The sequence below is a fragment of the Hippocampus zosterae genome, chromosome 10 (assembly GCF_025434085.1).
Source record: "Hippocampus zosterae strain Florida chromosome 10, ASM2543408v3, whole genome shotgun sequence".
NCBI classification, from domain to species: domain Eukaryota; kingdom Metazoa; phylum Chordata; class Actinopteri; order Syngnathiformes; family Syngnathidae; genus Hippocampus; species Hippocampus zosterae.
In genome coordinates this window covers 8,988,988-9,012,136 of record NC_067460.1, presented here as the reverse complement: position 1 = coordinate 9,012,136, position 23,149 = coordinate 8,988,988, and the positions used below count along the sequence as shown (strand labels likewise).

The window sequence follows — 23,149 nt, the reverse complement described above, 5'->3', positions numbered from 1 at the left end:
AAGTTTCAAGATTGCCACCAGTACACACAGACTTTGTAGCACTTTTACCCATAGATAGATAAATAAATAAAGAGCTTCATGGATGTGAATTCTGGGTCACTTGAAGAAAAGTAATCTAATTTGAGGTGAATAAAAGACATTTAAGATATTGGTCGGGCTGTGAAATGTCAAAAAAGGTGTCTAAGGATGAATAACAAGGAAACTGGAAAAAGGACTAAGAGTCTAAGGGGATATGACTGACCGATAAGTCGTCAATCATCTTGTCCTCAAAGGAGTAGCCCTCCGTCTCCAACCAGTTGCGCTTGTAGGCGTCCAGAAACATGTTGGTGGCTCTGTGCCTGCGGAAGGAGGTGCTGTTAGCATCAATCATCGTTCATTTCAATCGTGCATCTTTGTGGAGTAGTCCAATGGTTGTCAAACCTTTGAGCCCAGGGCGCCTTTCACAAGGAGAACTATTTTAACCTTTTCATGCACAAATAATGATAACCTGTAACCGGATAACCTAATAAGCTGTCCACTGTAGTAACCACAGCAATGAAAGGTTTAAGGAAATATACCGGTACTGTAACGAACTATCCTGTGTACCCTGGAATGCCAGTTTTTTTTAAATAGTAGGAAAAAAGTCATACTGTTTAAAATTCATTATTTTAGAGAAAGGCGTCTTAAAGGGGAAGTCAACTCAATTTTTCTTTACAACAATGTTCTATGTGCCTCCACTAGTTGAAGTACAGGATTCTGATTAATATTGTGTTTGTGGAATAAGCGTTACGCTGAAAAATTCACCCAATTTTAGCCATCCCAGGGAGCCGCCATTTTACCACTTTCTGTCAACTAAAACTGACATCACAGTCACCGGTGAGCACGTTTCCATCTCTGCCTATGCCCTTTTTAAATGAGATGAAATATTTTGCGGCCCCCCAAGTGTTTGAGAACCACTGTATTGAGGGACTCATCACGTGGGGATATTGTAGAGGGGTGTCATCCTGAAACAGGCCACCACGGCCCTCCTTCGCTGTTTGGACAGCAGCTTGTGCCACACCATTTTCTTGGACTTGAAGGGATGCTCTGTCTACAATACAAAAGAATACAAAGGCTTTACTGTCATTCTACTGTGCAGATGCAACCAAATGGAGGGGTGGGCTTCAGGCTTTTATGTACAAAATACATGACAAAATGAAGACACTCCTATTGAGACCATTGGTGATTTTCTGGTGAAGCGCCACAGTCGCCAAGAAGCATCTGCTGCTATATTGGTATTGTTCGTACTCACCAGTTCAATGTGGTACAGGACAGCAGACACTTCTTGGACCCTTTTGACCACCTTCTCGGGGTCCTCTGCATCTTCAGCCTTTCCAGACATCTCCTTATATAAGGACATTTGCCACCGCATGGCCGGGTCCTCCTCCTGCAAGTCACGTATTCGCATTGTGCTAATTCACAACCTTGATTAGAACAAAGGCACGGTATTTTATATGAGAAAAACCTCACAACACTCCACCAAAGAAAAAAATGTCACAAAAACATACACCACTACAACTGTTGGGTTATTTGGCCATTACTGTCTGCAGGCCTCTCGCCACGACAGTATCAAGACAGCGAAAAGTAAAATCTAAGCAAGATTAAATATAGGATGATCTCAAATCAGAGCATAATATGACGGGGAGTTTTTGTGAAAGAGCATTTCCAAAAATTCTTTTTGGCCTGAATCCTCTAAACCAGGTATTAGAATTTTTTTGTGACATTGTATTTCCGGTTGTGCATAGGCTTATTTTAGAATAAGAAATAATTATTCAATAGGTGCAGAGAGTAGAAATAGTTTTAGGGCAGTGCTGAGGTCTTTTGAGGTTAGTAACATCTATGTTTATGCTTAAGATAGATACTGTATTCTCCGCACTAAAAGGTGCTTTGGAGTATAAGGCGCACATTGAATGGACTATTTTTAAACTGTTTTCATGTATAGGGTGCACCGTGTTATAAGGTGCATAGAATAGAAGCTGCAATTGCGTTATGCATCCATTAGAAGGATCTATGCTAAAGGGAATACAACACAATACAGCTTTATTTACATGGAGCTTTAACAACCACTGCAACTGTCACAAATCAGAAAATTGATCCATGCTGTATATAAAATGCATCGGATTATAATGATTTTGAGAAAATAGAATGCTTTTAGGTGGTCCTTCTAGAAAATACAATAATGTATTCTTCATTTTATTGGTTTTTACATGAGGTTATCTATCAACAATAATTGACTTACTTTGCCTTGAAGATGAAGATTGTTGTGTAAAAATTCCCTCACTTCTTCATCAGTGTCTTTCTGCAAGAATGAGGAAAGATTTAATTTCTTTTCGTCACCAGTGAATTTATAACGGCGCATCCAGATATTCAATGTGGCTTCCACAGTACCAGCGAGTATCTGAGCTTGGCCAGGTTGATGAGCTCCTGGTCCGCGGGTGAGCACATGTTAAGGCCGATGGGAAGCATCTTCTTCAGCGCTGCCACAATGAGCGAGGTCTGTACCGAGTAGCGGTCCCCCCGCCGCTTCTTCTTGGTACGCTCCTGTTCGGAGCCTCCGGACTGGCAAAAGGGCAAAAGGAAACGTTCACGCCGACCGGTCACTTTAGACGCTTTTCAGTCATGCCTATTCACTTCCGCTCGATTCAACTTCAAGATGCGCTATCTGTAATTTTGAAGGGAGAGACTCAATAATAAAGAAAGGTAAAGCAAGATCTCTCCTGTTTTGACAAGCAATCAAAATGAACATTTGAGGAGTTCAGCAACTGACAAACACGACCAAAGTGATTACAGCAAACTAAAGCTGCAGACCCGTTTATCAAACTTTCTGCCATCCCGTGCAAGAGCATTTCATTATTCTGCCGATCACTATAAGTCACTGACATAGATAAAGTGGATATAAAAAAAGTCTAAATTCCCCTGTTCAAATTTTAGGCTTTTGTGATATAAAAAGAAAGGAATTATTATTATTATTATGAACAGTTCCAAGTAGGAGTCAAACCTTTAGTACAAAATCTTGAATGGAAGAAAATGTCAGGAAAAGCCTGCTAAAACATCAATGATGCGGGTGTGCACACTTTTGCAACCACTTATCCAAATAATTTTTACTTCCTCTACTGAAAATAGTTCTGTTTTCCCCCAACAGAATTAAAAAGGTTATAGGTCATGGCGGGAAACGTTATGACATTATTTATGTTTGATTTTTTTTTTTTTAATCACAAAAACTAGCATTTAAAAAACAGGGTGTCTAGACTTTTTATAATTTAAGATGACGGGCATTGAGCACAGTTTCTCAAAAATTGCCATGTAGTTACACAATAGGAAAGAAAAGTCTTCTTTTTTAATTCTATGATTGTCCTTATCAATTTTGTGTTATTACGGTATTCTATTGGTCCATATATTCAATTTGTATTTAAGCAAAACAAAAAAGGTGTGAGGTTAAGGCAGGGGTGGGCAAACTTTTTGGCTCGGGGTACGCATTGACTTTTAAAATTTGACAGAAGGGCCAGGTCAGCACGAGCTATGGTACATTTTTAAAAAACTGCATTTGTTGACAGTCTATATCAAACATCAACAGAACAAAAGCATGAAAGTACGGTCTTCATATACTTTTTTTTTTAATGACAAAAGTGTTGTTGATGACCTATTTTAGCCTGTGCATCGCTGCAGATGGGTTATGATCAGACCAGTAGAAGTAGAGCGATACAGAGGTACTAGGTGGTCGAAAAAACTTCAAGTCAAACTTCTGCAACTTATAGTCAATGCGCCACCTGGCGGTGAAATGCCTGTCATTACAAGTCCAATTGAAATGAATGCAATCATTCACATCGAACCTTAATTGTGGACCAACCTTCAGCGGGCCGGATTAAAAAGACCAACGGGCCGGATTCGGCCCGCGGGCCGTAGTTTGCCCACCACTGGGTTAAGGATTAAAACAGTCACCAAGCCCTATTATTGTGATCTTTAATAATAAAACCGAAATAATCTCACTTGACCTTTCATCATTGACTTGTCTAATATACACCATGGAAGACATCTGACATCATATGAAAAAGGGTCTGCTGAATATGTCTGAAAGCTCACCAAATAAGTGCTAAAGGTAGAAAATGGAACGAGAAAGGTTTGCAATGTGATGGCCAGATTCACATCATGCACAGTCGAACAACGTGCAAACAAAATGACTCGACAAGAAAAAAAAAACGGTGTCCTGCAGAGCAACAAGTAGGCTTCTTGTCCACGCAAACTTCTGATGGGCTCAGCTTCCCTGTTTGTCTGTTGCGCGCGCGTGCACACACACGCACGCTCACACATCAATGGTTGAGCGTTATTAATAGTGTCAATGAATTAGATGTGGAGAGTGGGATGGGGGCGGGGTTCCAGTTAGTACCGGTAAGTGCGATGGAGGCTACCTGCTGCTGATGCTAGCTTGTGCAGATCCAACAGTGACGGCAAAGTTGAAGGCTGTGGCTTTTTGGTACAAATACAGCAGGGGTGTCGAAAGTCCACCAATGCTAAAAACAACATTTGACTTGGCCCACAATCATTTTATCTTAAGATTGGATTGAGGAGGGGGTGCAGCATGAAAAGTGTGGAGGCACTTGACTCACCCATATCTGCCATGTATACAATTCCCGACAAATACTCAGATGAATACGAAAAATATAAATCCCAATTAATTGGTTTTATAGATATCAGCTCTTTTGTGTTCAAGCAAAAACAAAAACAACAAAAAAACTTTTGAGTTTATGAAAAATGGAAGCAGAAACAAAAGAGCGGTGTTTTTATTCTTGTTCAGGTTATAATTGCTTGATGCATTGGGTTTACGGTGTTTAATAAATCAAAATTGAAGACATCCGTAGAGGCCCTTCCATTCTTTTGATGATTTTTTTTTTTTTTTTTTTTGCATGCAGCCCTCTAAGGAAATCGCATGACATCCCTGGAATAATACAAAGCAAATGTTGTTGTTGAGGATGCCAACGTAGAAGAGTCCACCAGTGGAATATGACATAAAAAGCCGGACGAAATCCAACGTCACAAACAACTCCAACCCCCACCCGCCCAACACACACTTTATCCCAACTAACTACAGACAAACGGTTTTATTAATCAAACAAAGTGGGATGATGGCGCTTGGCTGCAGGCGAGCACGCTTCAAAATGACGTGAAACTGCTAAACCGAGCGCCATGATGCCCGTCAGGCCACTACAATCTACAACACAGAGATTTCATCAAGCCACGGCAGACCCCCGCTCACTAACGTGTGCGCGCGCACACACATATACACACACACACACACGCACACGCACACACACACACACACACACACACACACACACACACACACACACACTGACTAAGGTTGAAAGATTGTGAACAATAATATCATTATTTATCTCTATTAGGGCGGCAACTAAGAATTAGTTTAGTAATCTATTATTTTGTTTAAAAATAAGCCCGACTTACCCCCCTGTATTAAATTTAACGAGGTTTCTCAACGATTAGAAAAAATAATTAGATTCATTTTATAATCAGTTACAGAAGTTGTCATCATCATTGCACCTCTAAAACACACGCACAAATATAAACAGTATATACATAGCAGTATATAAAGATAAATGATATTTATTTATTTATTTTTAGCTCTGCAATATCATGTTCAGACAGATGTGCGTGTGTGTGTGTGTGTGTGTGTGTGTGTGTGTGTGTGTGTGTGTGTGTGTGTGTGTGTGTGTGTGTGTGTGTGTGTGTGTGCGTGTGTGTGTGTGTGTGTGTGTGTGTGTGTGTGTTGTTTTTGCTGTGCTTTGAAAAAAAAGACACACGTTTTGAGATGAGTATTTTTGAACAGTCGCTACACAAATGTGCTGGAATACGTTTTAGCCCTTTCATGCACCCTGTCACCTGATAACATGATAAGCTGTCCCCTGTAGTAACCGCTGTCCATGAAATGTTGATGTGCTATTTTTTAGGAGATCAACTAAAAAGAAGTTTCCACATTTAGAGATATGTTGCTTTTCACTGGACAGTGACTTTATCACACATTGTGTGTGCATGCGCGCGTGCGTGCGTGCGCGTAAGCGAGCATGTGTGGAGGTCTGCGTGGTAACAAGTGCGGCGGTCCACGGCGCGAAGCTTGACTAGAAGCCTGGCCCAAACCCAGGAGGTGCCCATGCGGTCAGCCCAGCGCTCGTGCACAAACACAGTCTAACCTCTCCATCTCCGGCCTAGCGGACGCCGTCCGACCCCGACCCAGGATACAAAGAAAGAGCATAGTTAGGACACGCCGCCGTCGGCCCTCCGCCACCACAAACTGCCTCTGAACAACGCTCCTGGGAGTTTGGCGCATTGGTGGTGTGAAAGTGAATCGCATCTCATGAGTTACAGTGCATCCGGATAATATTCACAGTACTTCACACACATTTTGTCTTATGTTACAACCTTATTCCAACAGAAATTAAATCCACCCCCCCACCGCCCATCAAAAAAAAAAAAAAAGAATCTAGCCACAGCACACCATAATGATTGTGAAATAAAGCTTTTGGGGTGTTAAGGAACTATGTTGATGTGAGTTGAGGAGTATGTGCTTGCTTCTTTTTTTCTTTTCAACAAATTTACAAAAGTTACAGATATGTTGTCATGTTAGGGTCTGGCATGTATATAAGCGTGTGATTGGTTCCCGGCGCGACATCTACCAATGAGAGCATGAGTGGATTTATCCCGTGAGCTGATTGGCTGCACATCATCGCCAGTCTGTCTGTTATTTAAAAAAATAATTAATTAAATAATTAATAATTAACTTAATCCCGTTTTGGAAGAAGATTGTAACAGAAGAAAATTTGTAAAAAGTGGAAGCACTATCATTATTTTCGGGAGGCTCTGAACACACAACAACAAGACAAGGTTGTGGCTGGTTTGGCTCTGGCTGTGGAACCATTTTAATATCCACAGAGGAAAAGACGCACAGGGCTGACATGAAAATGTTTTGTATGTGCGGCAGCATGTGCAAATGTTAGTAAATTGATCAGAGATTAGTTCTTTAATGTGTTACAACATATGGCGTGACTGAAATGTCTTTGGCTGGATTTACACTGCATGTGTCCAATTCAGATTCATTTTTTGCCTGTTTCTATTTCCATGTATTTACATATAGGACATCGCTGTGTTTATAATTACCAAGTCAAGTATGCATTTTAGCACGAGTGTATTCAGTGATTTAAATGAAGTTAACAACCACATTACTTCACTGACATTTTCTTACATAATGTTCTACTCCTCTGGACACCACTAACGTACCACACTTATATCAGACTTGCCATTCTACTCTGTACAAGTATAATGTACTGTACATCTAACATGCCACGTTAGCATCATATTTAACAATTCTAATGTTTCTCTTTACATCACATTCGGTGGTGTATACACATTTAATTTGGTTTATTTACATCAGGTGTCACCAACATTTTTGAGGGTGAGAGCAACTTCATGTGTACCGATTGTGTGAAGGGCTACCAAATTGATACACGTCTGAAATAACATATTTGTCCAAAATACCTTCAATAATATGAGGATGTGTTATTTTTAATACTTGATGATTTAAATTGTCAGACTTTGATCGTGTTTCGAAATGTCTCACGGTACTGCCAATGTTTGCATTTTTAAATCATAATTTCTACTAGCAAATCACAATGTCCAGGCACTGGCGGGCTACTCAAGTGGTCTTCACGGGCTACCTGGTGCCCGCGGGCACCATGTTGGTGACCACTGATTTACATACTATTTCATGGTCTATTGCAGTATTTCTCAAACTTTATACATTAATTCATTAAGTGTAGTTTTTTTCTGGATTTAAGCACAGTATTAATGTTCATACTTTGCATAATATTACAGTGGCTTACAATAACGACATATTAATGACACATCCTTGAGAATTAAACAGACTATGCTACTGGATTGTAACATTGGTCATGATGTAGTGATTTCGCACCACTGGTTTATTACTTCTTATGCAACAAACAGTATTGCCACTATAATGTTATTTGCATGTATAATGTGCACATTTAGATTATATTTAATGGTCTGAGAACACACTGCCAAAAATCATTTGTCATTTAACAGATACATCATCGATCACCATACTTCAGGTACCGTATCCAAAGTGTGCCATTTAGAAGTAAAAATGTTTTTAAAAATGAAAGAAATCGGATTTGTGCCATTTGAACCACGTAGTGTAAATCCAGTTTTAAGGTGAATAAACGTTTATGTGCATTGGCTCTGGACAGCTGTGTGTGAGTGTATTTGTGTGCGTGTGTGTCCTCTTTCACCTTGCTCATCTTGCTCTTACTATCGGCGGTGAGAAAGGACATGTTGTTGATCTCGTTCATCACCACAAAGTTCTGTTCCTCGCGCTTGAAATTCTGCAATAATAAACACATGCGCACATACACACACATACACACACACACACACACACACACACACACACACGCACACACACACACACACACACACACACACACACACACGCACACCCACACATACACGTGACGCCAATGGTAGGAAGTAACCAAGCACCAATCATTTTTTACTGTACCTTATTGGTCGATTGTTTGATTAACCTAACGCATTTTCCGCATTATAAAGTGCTTCAGATTATAAAGTGCACCTTCAATGAATGGCCTATTTTAAAACTTTTTTCATAAATAGGGCGCATCGCATTACATGGCGCGTAGAATAGAAGCTACAATAGTGTCTGAGGTTGCATGATGCATCCACTAGATTGAGCAATGCTAAAGGGAAAACAATAAAATACAATACAATACAGCTTCTACAGGACTTTCACAACCGCTGCAGCTGTAAGAAAGCACATTAGAGAATTTTTAAAATACTGCATCCAAGAAATCAGAATACTGATCCATATAGAAGACGTCCTCGAATTATGACGCGCATGTCGGCTTTTGAGAAAATTGAACACCTTATTGTGCGGAAAATACGGTATTTGAATCCAAAGAGCAAGTATGTTTGAGTGTCATGGGACTGACGGAAGATCACGAAGGAAATATGGAGGGGCAAAACTCACGTGAGATTTGGACCAGAAAATGAAGACCTCGCCCACCATCCTGAAGAGCTCTTCTGCGTCAGGATCCGGAGACGTCAGCCATCTTGCCCTGCGGACAAAGAGCAATGACATCACGAGAATAACACAAGCTTTCGAGCGACTCTCGCTTCCCTGGCGCATATTCTTTCCAAACATTCTGAATAGTTGCATGGATGTTATTCTACCTGTTGTTGTCCACGTAGCGGATTAGCAAAGGGTAGAGGGCGTAGAGGTCCCGGCACAGCACGGCAAACTCATCTCGGATGGTTCCGTTCTCGTTGTCCACCTCCGTCTTGCCTTCCATGCGCAGATGGTCCTCCTCGGCCACCACTTTGCCTGAGCGCTTCTTTAGCTTCTCCATGGTGGGGATGAAGTGGGATTTGAGCATCTCAGGCTTGGCCCGGCTCACAATGGGCTGAGCAAACACTGCAAACATTGAGAGACCAAAGCTTCAGATGATATACTCTACGGAAGGAATGAGCATGCTGAAAAAGGATCAACGATTAAGCAATTAATTGTCAACTAGTCGATTATCACGGATTAATCATTTACAGACATTGTTTAATTTAAAATGACCCAAATCCTCTGAATCTCTGTGTCTTCCATAAAAGCAAACTGACGACCTTTGTCTTTGGCGAACAACCATCCGCACATATATGTGTAGTCTGTTATTCAACAGGCAAACAACATTTTAAACAATCTTTCTCATGTGTTACACTCCCAATTTGAGCTCCTAAACTCAGGAAAGAGGTATAGGACTCTTCTCTGCAAATTAAACCGGTATAAAAACTCATTCATACCACAGACTATCATTTTAATCAATAAACAATTATAGGGAGGCAGACAGACAAGCGGAAGGACATGAGTGTGGTGGAGGTGAGGGGGTGCATATGACTGTAATGTAGTGTCCAAAGTGTGGAGAGTGCATACTGTCTTGTCTTGTATGTAATTGTTGTAATTATGTTGTGCTGTGTATGTGTATGTTTTTTGCTCAATGTATGTAGCAGCACAGAGGGACTGTCCTCCAAGACAAGTTTCTCCTATGGGAGACCTAATAAAAAGTCAAATCAAATCAAATCACTCACAACTGGGGACAATGTCAAGTGCTCCATTAACCTGGCATGCATGTTTTTGGAATGTGGGAGGAAACCGCAGTCCCCGGTGAAAACCCACGCAAGCACGGGGAGAACATGCAAACTGATGTCGACCTTCAGAATTTTGGACTGGTTATAGCACGTTTCCCAAACAAAAGATGACGTGGACATTTTGTTGTAATCTAAGCTCCCACTAACCTGCCAACCTCTTCATCCAGGACGCCTCGTCGATACCCAGGTTGTTGACCACAATCTTCATGATGCTACCCAAGAGCTGGTTGAGGTGCTCGGAGGTGACCGACGTGCAGATCTGGCCCTCTAGCTCAGGGAAGTTCTCCAGGCCTCTCTCCCACCAGCGCGGGAGGTAATTGCACAGCATCGGCAGTGTGATCTCGATCACATGAGGCATTTCAGTGTAGCGCGCCCCTGACTCTGCCAGGTCGTGGATCTCCTTCATGAGGCTATCCAGCTCGGGGATGTCAGGACAGAGCTCCTCCACTTGGCTGGGAAGACCCAGAACTGGAGGAGACAAAAACAAAAAAAGCTAAATTTATTCAGCGTTGTCTCGTGTTAAGAATAAAATACCGGTACTTTCAAAATATGAGAGTGCCCTCACTTTTGCACGATACGGTATATGCTTTTACGGTGTTACTAGTTTTACCGTGCAACGGGAGTTTAATGTACTTGTTTGTACTGGAAAAACAATCAAATCATTTCACAAGTCAAACATTTGTGAAGGGTGATGATGCGTCGTCATTAGACTCACTGTTTCTTTCCCGGGGAGTCTTGGTGGTGTAAACTGAAAAAGCATTGAACTCATTCAGTTCCGGCTCAAGGAAGGCGACTGGCATGGCAGCTGCGAGGTGGGCCAAACACTCGCCGAGAGCAGGACGCTGTCTGCACAGCAGGGTGATGACGAGGGAGAGGGCGATGAGGACGATTGGGAGGATAAAGAAAAGCTTGAAGAGGGAAAGGAGAAGGAGCAGGAAGAGAAAAGGGATGGAAGAGAGGAGGAGGAGGAGAAAGAGGAGCGATAGAAGGAAGAAGAGGAATGGAGATGAATGGATGTTCCCACTCACTTTTCGACATGCAGAGTCTTCACTGTGCCCAGCGAATAGATGCTGCACATAATCCGATAACATGAGATTTGCAAGTCGTCCACTGAGGAGAAGGAAAGCCAAAGCGTTACTCTGCTTGCTAACAAACGATGGCACGCGGATGACTTCGAACCCGACCCAACCCGGATGGGACTCACTCATGACATCGTCACCAAACTGGTGCTGAGCGATGTGGTCGAAGAGAGATGTGAGGACGGGCAGCAGAGCGTTGGTGGTGTAGTTGATGTTTTGGGCCACGCCTTTCACCTACGGCAACCAACAAGACTCACTCGTGATGTACGGTTCAGTTGTATTTCAGTTGAGTCTCTGTGACTTTAACAGGTTAGCTTCGGACCTGGTTGCGGCTGGACACTTTGCCCAGCTTGAGGTTCTCCACCATCTTCTCGATGTCGTCTGCAGCGCTCTCGAAGAACTGACGCAAGCCGGCCTTGACGATTTCGGGCCCCGACTTCATTACAGTCCTGAGAGGTTGATGCAAAAAGATTATAAATATGAAATACGGTCTTTTCTTTGATTGGTTGATTTATTTTCTAGAACTAGAAAACTGCAGTAAAGGTGACGCCTGGACGAGACGCACCTGGCATCCAGCGAGCGGGACAGAATGTGAAGGCAGTTGACCACGGCACTTGCATCCGTTCCTAGAAACAGCGGACGGTAGGTCAAAGGAACTTTACTCTCTACTTGACTGCAGTGGTGCTGTTTTTGTAAGCTGCTTCTCAAATTACTCAAAAATGTACTTTTTCAGAGTGAGATGTGGCAGTTTAGCTGAGCTATTATTCTCTTGTATGAACGGCAACGAGTGGAGACACGTTAATTGTACCTTCTGTACAGTCAGCTGTACAATGATTCTAAAAAGATTCGACTTGTCGATAAATCACGATGACTTGTGTCACAACTTTTTCCCAAATCTTGTACTTTTAGTGAACTACCATTTATTTCTCTATTTTCAAATTCTACTGTTTTACCCCTTTCCTTCCTATGTCTTAGATATTCATCCATCCGTTTTCCGAGCCGCTTTATCCTCACAAGGGCCGCGGGGGGTGCCGGAGCCTATCCCAGCTGTCTTCGGGCAGTAGGCAGGGGACACCCTGAATCGGTTGCCAGCCAATCACAGGGCACACATTGGCGAACAACCATTCGCACTCACACTCACACCTAGGGACAATTTAGAGCGTCCAATCAGCCTGCCACGCATGTTTTTGGAATGTGGGAGGAAACCGGGATACTCGGAGAAAACCCAGGCATGCCCGGGGAGACCAGAAGATTGAGCCCACGACCTCTGCATTGTGAGGTTGACGCAACCACCAGGCCGCCCTTTCTTACACATATATCCATACATCCATATATTTACAGTATATATATATACATATACATACATATACATACATACACACACACACCCATACACACACACACACACACGCACGCACACATTTATTTTTAATCAGCCGATTAATCAATTATCAAAATTTTATTCTGCCAAATATCGCTGTTGACCTAAAAAAAAAAAATCCTAATTAGTCGAGCCTCAAACAACATATTTCGCTCTGATGATGAAAAACTCACATTCAAATCACACGCGGGCTGTTATTGGCAAAACAAAACAAAAAAACTTGCATTGGATGAGAGAACGAGAGGGCAAAAAAATGTGATTGTCATAATGCAAGAGGAAGAAGAAGAAGCGGAGGAGGACAACAGACACACTCGTGCCGTGAAGATCGCTTACCAAAAAGAGAAACTCTGTGCCTCACCAAAGCAGCCAATTTACAGAAGATACTGACACAGAGGAGAAAATAAGAGGAATAGGACGATGAGGAGAGAACCAGGGAAGGAGAGATGTTTGAGGTGACATGAAAAGCCAACATTAGGAGGGGCGTGGAGGAGGGAGAGGACAGACACATCACACACTAGTTGTCTTTTCTTTGCTTGGTTGGTTTGACTAAGAAATGTGTAAAATCGTTCAAATAAAAACGTAAGTCAGTGGAACCTCCACAGTCAAACGCGACTCAGGTGACACAAGAACTTGAGATTCAAATACTTTTGACAGTGGTTAAGCTATGGGGTGGCCAAACACTTGATTTTTGTGTAATGGAGAGATGGACCAGGTCAACTACTGTATCGATGAAATTTCAAAAAAATTGAACCTTGCATCTGAAAAAGAAAAACTGATCATTTCTCATTTTAATTTGTAGTATTAATAAAAATAAATAAATAAATACATTTAGCCAACCAATTGTGTTCATAAGATAAATACTGTATTTTCCGCACTGTAAGGTTTAAGGTTTAAGGTACACCTTCAACGAATGTCCTATTTTCAAACTGTTTTCATACTGTATATAGGCCACACCGCAGTCTAAGGTGCATAAAATCGAAGCTCCAATCGTGGCTGCAGTTGCATTATGCATCCACTAGATGGAGCAATACATACAATAGACATAATATAATGAATACAATACAACACAATACAGCTTCTGTAGCACAACCGCTGCAGCTACAAGAAAGCGCTTTAGAGAACATTTAAAATACTGCATCCAAGAAATGAGAATATTGATCCATTTATATGGAGCATCCGATTGTTAAGCGTACTGTCGGCTTTTGAGAAAATTGAATGCTTTTAGGTGCGCCTTATAGTGCGGAAAAAACGGTATGTAATACATACGGATAATTGCTTAACTGTATAATTTTTCATTCATTTCATTTATTCATTTATTTATAGGCAGCAAATAAAAGCTAGTGAAGGATGTAGCACATTGACAATGGATAAATTCAGCAATTTTCAGATGAGGAGAGAGGAGCGTTGGCGAAGAGCGCCGATGCGTATTTGGAACCGTGAGTCGCCGCTTGGAATTGAAATGGATTTCCATGGGACAGGAGAAGTGAACCAATGTCTTTTTTCGTCAATGGATGCTACAGCTTCTTGTTGACTTTGAAACTTAGCTTGTAGCCGACGTGTGCACATTTTGAGCATGACGTCTCTGATCCACTGGTTAAAGGACACTTTGATTCTCTCCTCTTTCATCTCAAACCGCTTCAAACAACAAAGCGTGTGACGGAAAAGTGGTTAGGACTGCACGACTGTCCGTATTTTATGTTATGTGTTGTGTTTATTATTTTACTTTATGTTAACTGTTTTGTAAAGCGCTTTGTTACAGCTGCCGCTGTTGTGAAAGCGCTATAGAAATCAGCATGTATTGTATTGTATTGTATTGTAATTATTTAATGAGAAAATGGGAGAAAATAATTTGAAAGGAATAAATGTAAATTAAATTTAAAAAAATAAACAATTGGTGTTTTTTGTGGGAGTGATAGATAATGCAACAAATGTTACAAGACTCTTGATAATATAAATGCTTGGCCACCCCGGGGTTAACACCTTTTTACACCTACAGTTTAGTATAGTCTCGAAAAGAAAATTGAAATGAGATTGGTGGGGCTTCTATGTCTCGCATTAACTTGGTATTATGCCTTAATTATTACATTTTCTGTCCGCAGATTTTTACATTTATACTTGTATTACGATTACATTGTTTAAAACGTTACGTATTTAAAACAGCGCTAGTACAGGACATGGAACATATTATGACTACTTCTATTTGTTTTCCTGTTCTTCCATTTCTTGTGTTTCACCTTCGAGGTTCCACTGTAATTCCGAGATGGCTGTGAGGCTACCTTGCAATCATTTCCTTCTCCTTGTTGGATGAATGTCCTCCACTTCCCAGGACTTTAGCAGGGGTGGAGAGGAAGTACAGGCAGTGGTTCTTGAAGTACTGATTCACAAGTGGTAGGAGAATCTAGGGGCAGAAACTAGGTTTAGCAAAAGACACACTCACACTCAAACAAAGCCCATGTGACATTCCATTCATTGGAAAATAGTGGCAAAGAAAAAAACTGTACAAGCTGTATAAACGGGGATTCAGAAACTTTTGGGGTCCAGGAATCCTTTACAGGCAGGGGCGGAGCTAAGTGCTGTCCATCGGTGCTCAAGATTATTCATTTCACACTTTAGCACACAATCAACATGGCAGAGAAGTCATTGTTATTCATACCATCCATAGTCAATGTTTCACGAAATAAAATGCTTTCCCAACACACTCATCATACAAGCAGGACCCCCTCATGAATCCTAACAGCAATTTAAGGTCCAAGTTAGGGTTTGCGGACCCGGGTTTGACAACCACTGCTTCTCCAACAAGCGCACCTTGGCAAAGAATTTGATTTCTTGCTCGTGTGGTGACTTCTCCACTCGACCACTGCTAACCACGGCCTCTATTAGAAAGAAACAACAGGAACAAATGTGACATCAACATTCTTATGGTGAACTTTCACGTCTTGCTTACCCAGATGAGCAATGAACTCCTGGGCAATGTCCATCCATTTGAGAAGCTTCTGGAGGAAGCCATAGGCAAACCGTTTTTCAATGGATGAGATGTCCTGCTCCATGTCCTTCATGCCCCTGACCATGGAAAAAAAATAGAATAAAAAAAAGAACTTTCTAGATGATAAAGTACTTTTTTGTGTTGTGATCAGTGAAAAAGTCTTGATTATGACTCCCAATATTTGATTGAGCAAGATTGATTTACTAGACTCACAATGCAAACTTAAGCTTAAACCAACAGATGATCTGACTTACGATGTGATGCAAGTTCATAAGGCAACCTTATTTCTGTGCAGTTTTTTTTTCTTTGCGGCAGGTCATCAAAATGGATACTGTTTACATATAATTGACAGGAAACATTGAATTGTACTTTTGTAGCTAAGCAAAAGTCACATGGACTGGAGGTTCAACGTGGCGTGGCCACATTAGAATGCCTCGTTGTCGGCCGGGAACACGTGTATATCACAGAGAGAAGGCGAGAGGAAAAAAATAATAATAACATTTATAATCCAACAAGATAACCAGTGAGTAGACAGAGGCTTCGAGGTGGAGTGGCCCCTTTATTATGCCTTGTTGTCTCAGTATGAAGACGCCCCACGATTAACTGGTGGCATATTTTGCAGTCACCAGGATCTTTATATATTTTTGCGGCTCGAACATGTAGTTATGTGCAGGTGTAATACATATTCTGGCAGAAGTAGTATGTATATTTCCAGGTTATAGAAGTGGACATGCCCATATCGTTTGAGAGCTGAGAGAACGGATTGAATTTTCACAAGTGGGACGCTTTATGTAGAATATTTGGCAATTTCTTAAATCATTCGAATTTGGTAGGGTTGTCAGAAACTTCTCTGTGGTGTGTCAACTATACAAGACATCCATTTTAATTTTACAGGGACGTTAATGTATTGTTTTGTGTTTTTTTGTTATTGTAAAGTGTCCTTGGGTGTCTTGAAAGGTGCTTATAAATAAAATGTATTATTATTATTATTATTATTATTAAGTACATTTATCATGTACCTGCGGATGGAAAAGTGCAGAAATGTACAGTCAATGAATGGAACCACCAACCACTGAAATGTCCACATTCTGATTTTATTTCTGGCCCATTTCCTCTCGGTTTATTATTGTACTATAGCCACAACAATACCCTTATTCCTTCATAATGGCGCCATGTTTGTTTGTCTGAATTTTTGGAGGCATTTATTACAGAATAAGACTGTGTGTGAGTACTTTTGCCACCGTTAACCAAAACAAGACAACAATGACCTTGAACTAAAGAGGTGACAACAAACAGCCGACCTGGTCACGGCGTATCCGTTGAGTTGGAGGAACTTGAGTAGGTCTTGGGCTTTTTCTCGATCTCTGGCCTTCTCCTTCGCAGTCAGGGTGTCGTAAGGTACCAGCAAAGGGTGTGTGCCGCCACCTTAAAGGAGATATTTGGTTTGGTTGGATATCTGGTGCAAGTGCATGGCTAAGAAAGCCTCCCACCTTTGGACTGAAGCTCCAACTTCTTCTTTCGGCCCCACGTGTTGTGATAGTTTTCAGCCAGCTGCTCGGCCATGGACTGAAGACAGAGAAAAAGAGACATCTTCATCTGGTGGAGCTCGAAGGGGGAAGACAAGTGAGAGAGGCATGTCTGATACAAACCTGCAGCTCTCGAGACAAAGCCATTCCTGTGATGTCTATCGGTTGAGGGCTGTAACCATGGCTGGGATCGTATGTAGCCTGGAGACAGAAATGTTTTTTGTTTATTTTGTTTTGCACTCACTTTTGTCCAAAACAAACCAAAAGGCTCTCTTGAGAGTACCTGAGCAGTTTGGGAGATTTTACGGGGGGTGGCCTTCTTCTCAACGTCTCCCTCGCCATCTCGGGCTTTCTCCAAGGTCCACTCCCATGCCAGCATGGCTTTGATGGACTCTTTTATTGGCCAACGATAGATCTCCTTGTCCTGACGCGCACAGGCAAGTGGGGGAAATACAGTATTAACCGTCATGATAAACTTCTTCATGTTTCTTTATTTGCACAAAAAAAAAATCTTTCAAAATTTGACATTTCAAATTTTAGCGCCCGTGTCACGGCCGGGTCTATATATATTTAACATACACTGTAAGTTCAAAAATATCCATCCATTATGCATTATCTAAACCGCGGGCGTGCTGGAACCTATCCCAGCTGTCTTCGAGCAGCATCACAAAACAAACAGGCCAACAGCAGTAATCAAATATTCAAATAGGAATTAAAAGCAGAGCCCTGAATGTAAATTCTCAGCAGGCCAGATTGAAGAATGGAAAAAGACTGTACGTGGCCCACGGGCAGATCCAAAGCCACAATTTGGCTAGCTCACAGAATCAGAAATACACATTACCTTTTCAGAGAATGTTTTGTACGGCCTCAGCATTGGGTGAGTCTTTGCGTTCTCATCTAAAACCTCTCCGTAGGTCCAGTTGTTCTGGATCTGTAAATAAACCCATTGAAGCAACACCCATTTACATGGGAGAAAAGAACAGATAATTTACTGCTTTTCTGAACTGACCTTTTCAAATGCCCATTTGTCATGAGTGTGTTCTGCATACTTGTTGATAAAGATGTCCAACCTCTCGGGGATAATGGTGCTGTCAACGTATGACTCGGGTTAACATTCATACATAGTTACCGTAACAAATTCTCATTATTAAAAATTAGAATTGAATTGTGTGACGTGACTGAAATTCAGACTGGCGCGTTCGGGACAGCGTCTGAAGGTGGGTAGCGGCTTTCTACCACGGGCCATCAGGCCACCGTTAATGTCGAATGCTGTGTAATGAGTTTAAAATAATGTTAACTATGTTGGGGTCATAGTTGTGGGATTTTCAGTTAAACTATTAAGATAGGTCATTAGAAAGAATTCTTTGAGGGATGAGAAACATTTACTCAAACAAATAAATATATCGTATTTGGCCTATATATGTCGAGAAATTATTTCATCGTACATTTTCTGTAATTCATCATACCCAAGAGTCAAAACTGACGAGATAATTATCTATGCCTCATTAGTGCATCACACAATTTGTGGCCAGAAGCTAATGAATACTATGTAGGGAACACAGAGGCCTAGTGGTTGGCAGATTCTTCCTCACAGTCTAGAGTTCCCGGGGTTCAAATCTTGTTTGGGCCTTGCTGTGTGGCATTGACATGCTTGGGCCTTAATAAACAAGCGGTCTATAGAATGGATGGCTGGATGTTTTTAGCATGTATTTGTCATATCTCACTTGGTGGTCTCCACTGGTTTGGGGTCAAAGTTGCCCTCAGCATCCACAGACGCTTTCTTTTCTGTGTTAGAGGAGTAGCTGGCATCCACGTAGTCAGGCGGGATGGCTCCTGCTATCGCACACAGGCACGGCATGGCAATTTTGAAGAGCTCTGCGTCAAATTTCTAAAGTGTGGGGATGAATGCAGAGGAGCAGAGTTACTAACAAGTAGAGTTTTGAACAGATGAAACATTTGGACATGTAGTCTTCTTTTAAGCGTTCACCGCAAGAAAATTCTACCAAACAAGTGTGCCATAAATATACATCAGTAAATCATAACTCAGATTGCAACAATAATGCAAACACGCTCACATGAGAGAAAATTACACCCGTTGTGAAAATTGATGTTCATTTGAATTTGATTTAATGTTCAGCTCGAATGCCCACCTTCAATTTCTTTTTACACAAGTCCCTGTATTTCTATATACTTATTTTTGCCTGCTCTGACTAAAGGTGAGCATGCAAATGAGACAAGGAACAAAGAATGTCAACTCTCACCTTGTGAGCCAAAGACTCAAAGATTCCCCAGAAGAGTTTGCGGGAAAGATGAAGCTCCTCCTCTGATGTCACCCCAAAGTTGGCCCAACCGTTAGGCAAGCAGTAGTACTTCCAGCAGCGCTCATAGTGATTTGTCAGAAGCTGGAGGATAGTCATCTATGTTAGTACAGTAGAAGCTGCAGTGCAAATGTGTGAATGTGTCCACCACCGTGAACCCCAGCAGATCAGGATTTGTGAATTCACAAATTTTGGGGGGAACCTGTCCTTCAATATTTACTGGAAAACTTACTGACCCAAGCCAAGTCCCGAAAGAAAACAGTGTTGAGGCGCCATCTTGGGGCCAAAGAATTTATGTTGAAGGGCAAAAGCTTCATTGACATGCTATATTGCTACGCTGCTTTGTCACCATCTTGTGGCGTCTGTAGGCAATTACAAACCATTTTAGGTTGGCGTCAATTACTCGCAGATTTACACAACCAACAAAATGTCCCAAAAAGTATACGTGTCTACATGAAGATCTTGTTTTACCGGTAATTTAATCCCAAAGTGTTTACTCAGTGTGAAAGATGAGCACAAAGCTATCACGCAGTCATATGAAAGGCAACAGGCGGATGTGGAGGCTATTTGACCCTCAATTTGACTCTCCTTCCATCTTGTGCAACAGCATTTAAATTGTTCCACCTGTCACTATACGTCACTGGGATAGATAGGTGAACAAGGATAAATTATTTGGAGCAGAGGCTCGAGTGATATGGAATTTTTTTTTAGGCCAATGCCAATTCTGATATTTGGCAGGGTAAAATTCTGATGAATCGGTCAATTAATTAAAAAAAATATCTAATGAATAAAATGATTTTTGGGGGGTTCCTTAACGTTTGCAAGAATAAAGACAATACTTCTTAAATATTTGCATGATTTCTGTCTTAGGTTGTGATGTGTCGATGTGGAAAAAAAAAATCGGGAGAATTTTTTTACTCATTCATTCATTCATTCATTCATTCATTCATTCATTCATTCATTCATTCATTCATTCATTCATCTTCCGTACCGCTTGTTTTTACTCGTTTTAAAAAAACTAATTCTGGCCGGTCAATTAATCGATTGGGTCGTAGTTTATAGGAAACAAATTATAATCCTGTGACCAATGAAGAGAAGTTAGATAATTGTCTCCTGGTAATTATTGGGAATCATTGCCCTAGTTCACCGCTGCAAACCACATTCTGTAAAAAATGTTTCATTGTAAACAATAATGTTGAAGATCATAGAGTCGATTCCAAAAACGAAAAAGTGAGGCGGACCTTGAGCGGCATCTTTGCATATTCGTTGAGGATGGGCACGTCAAACACCAGCCTCCTAAGAAGATGCTGAAGCATGGATGGCCGGAGGTACCTGCCAATAGTAAATCATGACAAATGAGGAGGATTTGTTACCATCACATTTGGGCCATTTGCCATCCCACCCCCAACACGCCGGCCCCAACTGACTTGCAGAGCCACATGAGGCACTCCTCGATGACGTCCCTCTGGGCCTTGGTGAGGGCTCGGCCGCGGGATAGCCGGTAGATGGTGTGCAGCATGGAGTCGATCATGATGGCGCGGTGGTCGGTGCCGGCGAACAAGGGGGCGCACTTGGTGAGCAGAGGCAAGACGGCCGAGCATAGGTAGCGGTTCAGCGCCAGCGCCATTTCTGTGGTGCTGAATGCCACCTAGAAGGAGAGAGGTCACGATGTCTTGTTTCACACACACTGTGGTGTGGTCATCACAATTCAATTCGACGCAATTAGTTATTTGCCTACACTCGCAGCTGGAAAAGAGCAGACTGGGAAAATATTACAATTTCGTGTTCAGTTTTTGTGCTCAGGCCAAAGCAACATAGTTACTACCATCTCGTGGAATATCAGTATTGCCAGTGGGTTTAATCATAGTGTATTGTAGAGCACAATGGATGTTTTGGGCGGGGGGTGGAGGTCGGCCAAATGTGATATTTGGCAGAGTAAAATTATTGTAAAACAATGTTCTGTTTTGTTTCTGGGGTGAATATACCTTGTGAGCCGTCAAAAGTGAAAGGGAAAGTATGTTTCTGATTTTCGGCCAGTGCAGCCAAGAATAACATAACGGCACAGACTTTCCTTTCATGATACTTGTTTCACGAAGTGGCTTCCAGGTTGCCAGGTTTGCACGCACTGAACAACAACAACAAAAACTACCCGGGCTTCGGCCTTGGTACCCCCAGCTGTACCCTTGGTACCTCCCGTATTGGCCCGAAAATAAGACAGCCCTGATTGTAAGACGACCCCCTCTTTTTCAAAACTCAAGCTTGAAAAAAGACTTTTTGAAAAACAAATTAATTTTTATACAGAAAATAATTACAGTACAAATGATTACATAATATATTTGAGAGAAAAAGCATTTTATTTTGCCTCATTCAAATTTAAAGTGCAATCACATTCGTAAATGAATGGCTTCTGGTTTTTGAAATGTAAATTACATCATAACTTCTCCTCAGCTGCCGGTTAACCTGGCCGATCTTCGACCCACTTTTCTCCAGATTGTCGCTACATTTCTCCCTTTTCTGTTACCTCTTCTATTATTTTCTTTCATCCTTCTTACCACTATTTTTTATTTTTCTTATTCATGCTGCCGCTATTTTTATTTTTATTCTTCGTGGCAGGGGTTCACTTTGGCCTGGGGAGTCAAGGTCAGCATTCGCTTCATTGATATCTGGCATCATCATTGATATCTAGTGTCGTGAATGGGTATAACGTCTAGACCCCGAATATAAGGCGACCCCACTTTTTCAGTATTATTTCAATGCAAAAAACACAGTCTTATATTCGGGCCAATACGGTAATATACTTTAAAAAACTGACTTTTAATTAAATGTTGAGTTCAATTTAAATGTATTCATTAACATTTCTACAGTCAAAACAAAACAATGTGGCGACTAGCATAACGATTTCATTGAAGAGAGTTTTCAACTGCTTTCAACAAGCAAGCCTTATCAATTCATACAATTCAAGTATAAATTTCAGCCAAGCAAATCACGGCTCCTGCAACTGGTGGCCTAAATCTGACTCGAGTCTCGTCATGCTGCCTGAAGCCTGAGAGGCCCGAAAGCTGCCTCATTAAATACAGTGCATAGTTCAGTTGATCATGTGGAATTTGATTATTGATCTAAAGTCACCAAGACGCAAGGAAGGGCAAATGGAATTCATTATAATGCACGATTCACTTCAAAGCCACGAACTGCATACATATAGTAACCATAACCGGCATCTCCAATAGATGGTGAAAATTCCCTTATCGTATCCAGAGTGAGCACGGTCTATTTCAAGCGTGTACACGAAGGACTCACCGTGTCGAGAGAAGCCGCAGCTCTCATGTCAGGTAGGAAGCCGACCTCCAGCACATGGAGAAGGAAGTCCTGGTTCTCAATACCGTACACTCGGTCCAGAAAGAGGACCATGGAGGCCTTATGGTCGGGCACAAAGCTGCCAGACATCTTTGGCTCCACAATCTGACCATCTGCAGTATGTGCAGGGGAGAAAAAATAAAAAACAAAATCAAACAAGTGTGTTGGACGACCGATTTAACACACCTGAAGTCTTTATGCTACTCCAGTCGAATCTGGTTCCAACATACCCCTTTTACGTTTTCTCCCCTACAATG

At 41.6% G+C, this 23,149-nt stretch overlaps 1 protein-coding gene across 11 annotated transcripts in view; it reads right to left on the bottom strand.

Moving 5' to 3' along the window:
* The window catches only part of ryr1b (ryanodine receptor 1b (skeletal)), a 116,299-nt gene that overhangs the window by 29,792 nt on the left and 63,358 nt on the right, over nucleotides 1-23,149 (bottom strand). For 8 of the 11 annotated variants that reach the window (XM_052078747.1, XM_052078752.1, XM_052078754.1 and 5 more), the window contains 30 exons: nucleotides 22,836-23,005; nucleotides 20,966-21,186; nucleotides 20,780-20,870; nucleotides 19,482-19,622; nucleotides 18,945-19,108; nucleotides 18,230-18,308; nucleotides 18,062-18,151; nucleotides 17,504-17,644; nucleotides 17,344-17,421; nucleotides 17,185-17,260; nucleotides 16,996-17,119; nucleotides 15,656-15,771; nucleotides 15,517-15,584; nucleotides 14,988-15,109; nucleotides 13,045-13,094; nucleotides 11,896-11,956; nucleotides 11,653-11,779; nucleotides 11,456-11,564; nucleotides 11,280-11,361; nucleotides 10,967-11,097; nucleotides 10,399-10,719; nucleotides 9,292-9,532; nucleotides 9,089-9,176; nucleotides 8,334-8,426; nucleotides 6,222-6,236; nucleotides 2,407-2,577; nucleotides 2,258-2,317; nucleotides 1,271-1,405; nucleotides 957-1,069; nucleotides 242-338 (listed from right to left, as the gene is read on the bottom strand). In XM_052078747.1, coding sequence (XP_051934707.1) covers nucleotides 242-338; nucleotides 957-1,069; nucleotides 1,271-1,405; nucleotides 2,258-2,317; nucleotides 2,407-2,577; nucleotides 6,222-6,236; nucleotides 8,334-8,426; nucleotides 9,089-9,176; nucleotides 9,292-9,532; nucleotides 10,399-10,719; nucleotides 10,967-11,097; nucleotides 11,280-11,361; nucleotides 11,456-11,564; nucleotides 11,653-11,779; nucleotides 11,896-11,956; nucleotides 13,045-13,094; nucleotides 14,988-15,109; nucleotides 15,517-15,584; nucleotides 15,656-15,771; nucleotides 16,996-17,119; nucleotides 17,185-17,260; nucleotides 17,344-17,421; nucleotides 17,504-17,644; nucleotides 18,062-18,151; nucleotides 18,230-18,308; nucleotides 18,945-19,108; nucleotides 19,482-19,622; nucleotides 20,780-20,870; nucleotides 20,966-21,186; nucleotides 22,836-23,005 — 3,575 coding nt within the window. The remainder of the gene's footprint in view (nucleotides 1-241; nucleotides 339-956; nucleotides 1,070-1,270; nucleotides 1,406-2,257; nucleotides 2,318-2,406; nucleotides 2,578-6,221; nucleotides 6,237-8,333; nucleotides 8,427-9,088; nucleotides 9,177-9,291; nucleotides 9,533-10,398; nucleotides 10,720-10,966; nucleotides 11,098-11,279; nucleotides 11,362-11,455; nucleotides 11,565-11,652; nucleotides 11,780-11,895; nucleotides 11,957-13,044; nucleotides 13,095-14,987; nucleotides 15,110-15,516; nucleotides 15,585-15,655; nucleotides 15,772-16,995; nucleotides 17,120-17,184; nucleotides 17,261-17,343; nucleotides 17,422-17,503; nucleotides 17,645-18,061; nucleotides 18,152-18,229; nucleotides 18,309-18,944; nucleotides 19,109-19,481; nucleotides 19,623-20,779; nucleotides 20,871-20,965; nucleotides 21,187-22,835; nucleotides 23,006-23,149) is intronic. The other 3 variants (XM_052078748.1, XM_052078753.1, XM_052078758.1) reach the window with 1 other exon arrangement.